Source organism: Plectropomus leopardus, chromosome 22 (genome assembly GCF_026936395.1).
Source record: "Plectropomus leopardus strain MGB_pleo_1.0 chromosome 22, ASM2693639v1, whole genome shotgun sequence".
Taxonomy (NCBI): domain Eukaryota; kingdom Metazoa; phylum Chordata; class Actinopteri; order Perciformes; family Serranidae; genus Plectropomus; species Plectropomus leopardus.
Window position 1 is genome coordinate 15,509,910 of NC_142197.1, and position 6,099 is coordinate 15,516,008.

At 39.8% G+C, this 6,099-nt stretch overlaps 1 protein-coding gene across 1 annotated transcript; it reads right to left on the reverse strand.

Moving 5' to 3' along the window:
• Nucleotides 1-296: 296 nt before the first annotated feature.
• Nucleotides 297-5,515, reverse strand: LOC121961602 (hyaluronidase PH-20-like). Its single transcript, XM_042511659.2, has 7 exons — nucleotides 4,538-5,515; nucleotides 3,957-4,123; nucleotides 3,695-3,863; nucleotides 3,388-3,606; nucleotides 3,134-3,292; nucleotides 2,175-2,264; nucleotides 297-1,603 (listed from the first exon to the last, which is right to left on the reverse strand). Exons 1-7 carry the CDS (start codon nucleotides 5,489-5,491, stop codon nucleotides 1,166-1,168), a joined length of 2,196 nt encoding a protein of 731 aa, XP_042367593.2. The 5' UTR covers nucleotides 5,492-5,515; the 3' UTR covers nucleotides 297-1,165.
• Between the last annotated feature and the right edge of the window lie 584 nt (nucleotides 5,516-6,099).

Genomic DNA, 6,099 nt, shown 5'->3' on the forward strand with positions numbered 1-6,099 from the left:
TACAAAAATACGTTTTGTTTTCGCGTTATCTGCTTAAAAGTCAAAATTAAATAAACAAGAAAACGAAACAAGTGAAATTTACGTTGTTCTTCACGCATGCGCCGTCAGAAGAGTGACGCTTAGAGAGGACAATGATGAAAAAAAATAAAATAAAATAATATATATATATATATGTATATATATATATAGAGAGAGAGAGAGAGAGAGTACTGTGCAAAAATCTTAGGCCACCATTGATTTTTTGTTTTTGAAAAGTTGTAATGAGGACATAATATATACATTTATTGCTTGGTAACTTTATGAAGATACAAAGCATACAGAGAATATTTACAATGTTTTAAAACAGCAAGAAAGTCAAAACAAAAAGGCTTCAAACAATCAATATTGAGCTTTGGACATGTATTGAATGCTACCCGGTGTAAATACACCACAACATTAGTCTTGTGAATCTCATATTACCTGCCTAAGAGAGTTCAAGACATGCTTAGTGGAAAGGGAGGTCACAGTAAATATTTGCAACTTAAGCCTGATGAGGTTGTTTTGTTCTGTTATATTTGCATTTTTAATACTGTATTATTAAGTCTTTTGCACAGTACTGTATATATAGTTTGTTTTTTAATTAAGTCAAGGGAACATGTGGTAAGTGTGCAGATGACAAGTGGCAAAGTGAAAAAAAAGAAAAGAGCGGCAGTGTGACTTCAGCTGAATTTAATTATTTTAATAAATCATGAAATTATTATAAGGCACCCTTAGGCAAATGCTTAAGATTTAATAAAGAATATTGACTAGGATTTCTTTTAAGTTTTTTTTGATTATTGGGAAAGCAAAAACAATGTAAATGAATGGCAATGGTTAATTTATGGTTAATGGTTTTTACTTGATAATTATGTCTCCAAAGTAACATGGATCTTCACAGTGTACATGAGGTTGTCAGTATTTACTGACCTGTAAATGAGACTCAATTAACAACTATCTTTCTACCGAATTCCATACTGAACATTTTATATTGCTGATGAAGTGTCCAACACTGGATTTAGACAGGACTGTGGAGTTCCCACTTTACTGAATGTAAAGTACTGGTTTATGTGCTGTCTTCCCTGAAAAAGTCCTTTGGGTCAGAAAAAAAACCTCTGGAAAAAATGCGACCAAACATCGTAATTCCGGGCTAAACTTTAAAGTTCTTTTTAACATTGTCCTTAGTAATACTGGCTTGTTGCATATCATCTAACAAGGCTTTATTCAGAGTGTGAAACTTCTGGTAAAGCCCTTGCTTTTTACTAAACATCAGGGCCTTGTCTAACTCTCTGTCAGTCCTGGGAGAGCAGCTCAGTCCTTTGTAGCACTGACAGGTGAACCTCCGGTTCAGACTCTTCAGGTCTGTGAGGGTGGGTCTCCCCAGGACAAGGTAGCGCTTCTGAACATACAGGATCCTGAAATTCTCTGGGTTTAGATGGAGGTAGTGATTGAAGTTGTATTTCTTCCTGACACAGCGACCATTTCCTCGACACAGAAAGTTGCTGCAGAGCTGGGCGGCTACAGTAACATTGGTGATGTAAGGGTTAAGGGTGGAGGAGAGGTAGGATGAGAGAGCTGCACAAGAAGTCTGCGGAGCAAAGGAAAAAGAGTAAAGAATTAGAAAAATGTATTCATAAATAAATTTATACTCTGTAAATTCATATACTCCACTCTGTATTTACAACTGTATTTCTGAAGCAGAATATTACAGCAAGTCAACAGCCCTGAAATATTGTATGTTGATAGAGGCCTCTTCCCGGCTTGCAGGGAACATTCCCCAGCGTTGTCTAACATTACCTACAAGTTACAACGATGAAAACTTTTTAACTGAATGTTCAAAGAGCTTTTTAAGGATATTTATCAATTCAAAAATGAAATGTCCCTATACTGTTAAATGGTGACTAAGACGCAACATTACAAAGACTCCAGTGAAAGTCACTATCATCAAGTTAATCTTGGCTTCCCAGCCATGCATTAACTAATACTGTTACACGACCAACACAATCCATCAGTGCCTCTCAGGTATTGTCAGTGAGTCACAGAGACAAGCAGACTCCTATATCATCTAACTGAACACATTGTCCCCGGTCTGACTACCTGCCATCAGTACACTGTCATGTCTTTCAGCAGTCCAGCAGAGGTCTGCAGGGTGATGTTACCTGGTCGTTAAAGTCCGCACTGGCCCCCCACAGCACAGCGCCAGACCCTCCCACTGCCGCACTCTCCCCAATGGTGCTCACCAAGTCTCCCTGGACACAAATGGTTAGGTATGTTCATTAATGTCTTTGTACAGATAATAACTACGGCATGCATTGAAAAATCACACATATGTCAGTGCTCGGTGCACAGACTGCTACACTGTATATTTCCCTAAAATTTCATCATATAAAGTGAGAAGAGATGATAAGGATTATGATCTCAGGTGAGCTGTAACAACAGCTGAGCAGGATGTTGTTACACTAAGAAACCAAACTCCTCTTAAAACTGGACCTCAGGCTGGAAACACCTCACTGCTGGGAAGAAGGAGTAACCTAAGATGTATCTAATCCAGTCAAGTGTGGTCCTTCACTTGTTGTTACAATGATGTAATCTGTTTGAATGGAGGATTTAACCCTTTGAAACCTGAAATGACATCAGTTTTCTTATGCTGCATTAATCAAGCTATTTAATCCTTTAACCCTAAGCAAATTTGTTTAATTTCTTCTCAAAACATGAGGAAAAAGGCAATGAGTAACTTGGCAAGAAATATCCCAGAAATTTCAAGAAATTAGTAAAAGGTGTAATATTGTACCTTACTAATGTGATTTTTGAATAAAATGTGTTTAAAAATAAATAAATAAATAAATTAGTAATAGGTGACAAGGAAATTACCTAATAATTAGTTTTTTAAAAAAAAGAGGAAAAAATTTAATAATTCTAGGGGAAATGTCCAGAAAATTATATTATTGATCTAATTATATTTCTTTTTTTGTTGAGGCTTTTTTTATTTATTATTTATTTTTATGGGTGGCTATCATTAATAAATGTCTTTCATTGGGATCCCATGCTTTATACCATAGCATGATAAATCTAAGGTTGGAACGCGTGTCAACAAATTCACATGTAATGACTCATTCACCTGGCTGAGGAAGCGTCTGTTCTGATCAACAAAGACAGGTCGCACGTAAGCAAACACGGGAGCAGTGCCACTCCTTCTGGGCAGGGCAGATACTCTCAAAGCTTCCTGGACACGGTTTCTCACCATCAGGGCAGCTCGGGGATTGTCTGCCAGAGAAACCTGAAACAGTGCAAAGATACAGAAAAAAATGTGGAAATAATTTTAGGGATAATGTATTCATAGAAAAGTAAACATTGCACTAAAATCTGACCAACCTGTAGGTAGATTGAAGGGTAGAGAGCAGTGCTGGACTCCCACAGCCAGAGCAGCTCGTCATTTTGCCCCCTCACCTCCTTGGAGCAGCGGCCTGTGTAGTCTGGCTTCTCCCAGCCGTAATTGTAGCAGTTAGGAAACAGGTAGAAGCCCCAGAGATAGTTTGGCCTCATAGCCCTGCCCATTGTCAACATGCCTGACATGAAACTTTTAGCTGCCACCTGGAGGGAAAGAAGAATAGAAGAGTCAATATTTAATAGCTGTTCATAATGATATAATTTGTTTGGTAATTTTAAAGTTACTTCTGACCTGGAACTGCTGTTTGGCTTTCTCTGTGGCCTGTTGAATTGTGAGGGAGTGGTTTGTCTGCATAAGGTGGGCCACAGATAAAGTCTGGTAGATTCTCTTTGTGCCCCAGTTTCTGTCCCATAAGGGGCGCCATTCCTCCCAGTCTATCACAGCCAAGCCCCGGCTTGTCCTGGAGGAAAGACAGGAGGATGAAGAAGCAGGTTAAAGATCAGCAGCAAGGGTGTCAAACGAGACAGAATGTACATTTAAGGTTTAGACTCACTTGGATGGGATGTAGTAGTTAACATCTGCTTTGGCCTTGTTCATACTGGCTTTCAGGTTACCTCTCTGAGGGATGCCACCATTGAACTGTTTCCTCCCACCGAGGTCTACATGCGGGTAAAGACCCAATCGGTCTGTGTAGAATAGAGACAGAAACTGTCCTGGGACCTGCAGCAGAGGCATTATGAAGTGAATGAAACTGTGAATTTCTCTTAGAGAACCTGTTGCTGTTGCTGTTTTTTTCAATTCTTCAAGTTATTTCTCAGTTTTTGGATGCTTTATCCAATGAAGACATTTTCTTCAATGCAAAACGGAGTGAGTAACTGATAAAGAAGCGGTCATCTGGGGGTGAAATATTCCTTCTATGTGGCATTTTCAAGAAGAGTATAACCTCCAGTGAAAGAGGACAACTTGCTCAAAAGCCCATAAAGCTTTGGACAATGAATAACCAGAAATATTCCTCCATAATAGCTTTATGTAAAGTACGTGAGCTCAAAAATTTGATTACGGCATGTGTTTTGCAACAATGGATTTAAATAGTAAGATAGGCTCAAAACAGCATTTAAATATGTGTCCTCTTACCTTAGCAGGTGTGGCCACTCCTTTAAAGGGTGACATGTCTAGTGTGATGTTGTACCTGTTACACACCATATCAGGGATGTTCCAAGTAACAATAAAAGGCTGGTGCTCGAACAGCAGACCTGCGGTGTCAGGGAGAGGGGGAGGGGGAAGCAGTCTGGGCTGACGAGAGGCTGCTGCTTCTGAAGGAGATGGCAAGGTTTTAGAGGTTAAAGGCAAGAACGTTGTGGAAGGGGATGATGTTGAAACTGGAGGAGGAAGCATGGGTGATGCAGTTTGAGGTGGAGAGGAAGATGACAAACATTTTGGAAGTGAAGCTGAGTTGGAGGAAGGAAATAGTTTGGCAGCGTGAAGAAATTTCTCAGAAGACAGAGGAAACAGAGGGATGCTGTTTTTGCGCAGAAGTGGTCCCATAGTTTTGAGGGGTGATGTCAGATGTTTGCAGGGGTGAGATAGCATACTGGAGATATTAGTTTTAAATGATTTAAGGGGTTTAACTGGATCAGTACGCAACTTGCCTAACTGAGGGGAAACTGTTTCTGTAGCAGCTGAGGGTGAGGATGTAAGCTGGTCTCTGGGGGATGTTTCGTTGAAGAGTGGCACTGCAGAGGGAGCTGCCACTGATTTTGACAGAGCTGTAATATAGGCTTTTGACAAAGATGTTGGGCTGATAGGAGAGGTGGGTGGATTTAGGATTACAGGAGTGGTAAAAGAAATAGTTGATGTGTTGGGGTCACCAACAGGAGCGGTCATGGCTTTTGGTGTTGTTAGGACGGATAGTGAAAGAACAGGCCACACAGAGAGGGTGAGGGCAGCGAGGACAGAGAGGGGCCAAGGGGGTGAGATCGATGGGGTGAGTGAGAGAAGCAGCAGCACACAGGATCTTCTCTTCTGTGTGACTGAAACCATCCTTTCCCCTGGCTGAAGAGCATAAAAACAGAAAAAATAAAATTCCATATTATAGTCTTGCGTGCAAAAATAATGTGCATAGTGGTAGACAATGTTGCTATAATGAAACAAGCGAGACAGTGTTTCCTATTTAACCTCCAATGACTGTTTGTTTAGCAATTACTCACCCAGTGTTACGTTGAATTTTTTGTTTATCCTTTAAAACACCAAACTAACAAAATAACACTAATGGCAATGCAGAAGCTCCTGCGCACACTAAGCTTTACTGCTTTTGTTGATGGAGTCTGGCTTTTCATGTTTCAGTGTTATTTCAGTTCCCCTTTTAATTCAGGGCTGTCTACTTATCAGGAATGCATCCGTTTTTGGATTCGTCATTTGCCAGCAGCAGGCAAAAACTCACTGTTACATGGGTTGAGTGAGTGACTCATGTACAAATGGTCATTTGGGGGTAAAATACTCCTTAAAGACATTCAGAGCACACTGTTAAATATGTTAAGAGTTTGCAAAAAAGGCCTAAAACAAGCTAATGTCCAAAAATGACAAAACAACAGAGAGATTTTGTCTAAGCTTGTCTGATTGGCTTTAGCCACTTTATATTTGAATTCATGTATATTTGTTTGATAGGGACAAAGCATTTTTATCATAGTTCCAGTTAT

Coding starts and splice junctions, on each gene's coding strand:
- LOC121961602 (XM_042511659.2), bottom strand. CDS start 5,491: ATGGAATTTTATTTTTTCTGTTTTTATGCTCTTCAGCCAGGGGAAAGG. Junction 4,124..4,537: donor GAGTGGCCACACCTGCTAAG/GTAAGAGGACAC, acceptor CCTCTGCTGCAG/GTCCCAGGACAGTTTCTGTC. Junction 3,293..3,387: donor ACCCTTCAATCTACCTACAG/GTTGGTCAGATT, acceptor GCACTGTTTCAG/GTTTCTCTGGCAGACAATCC.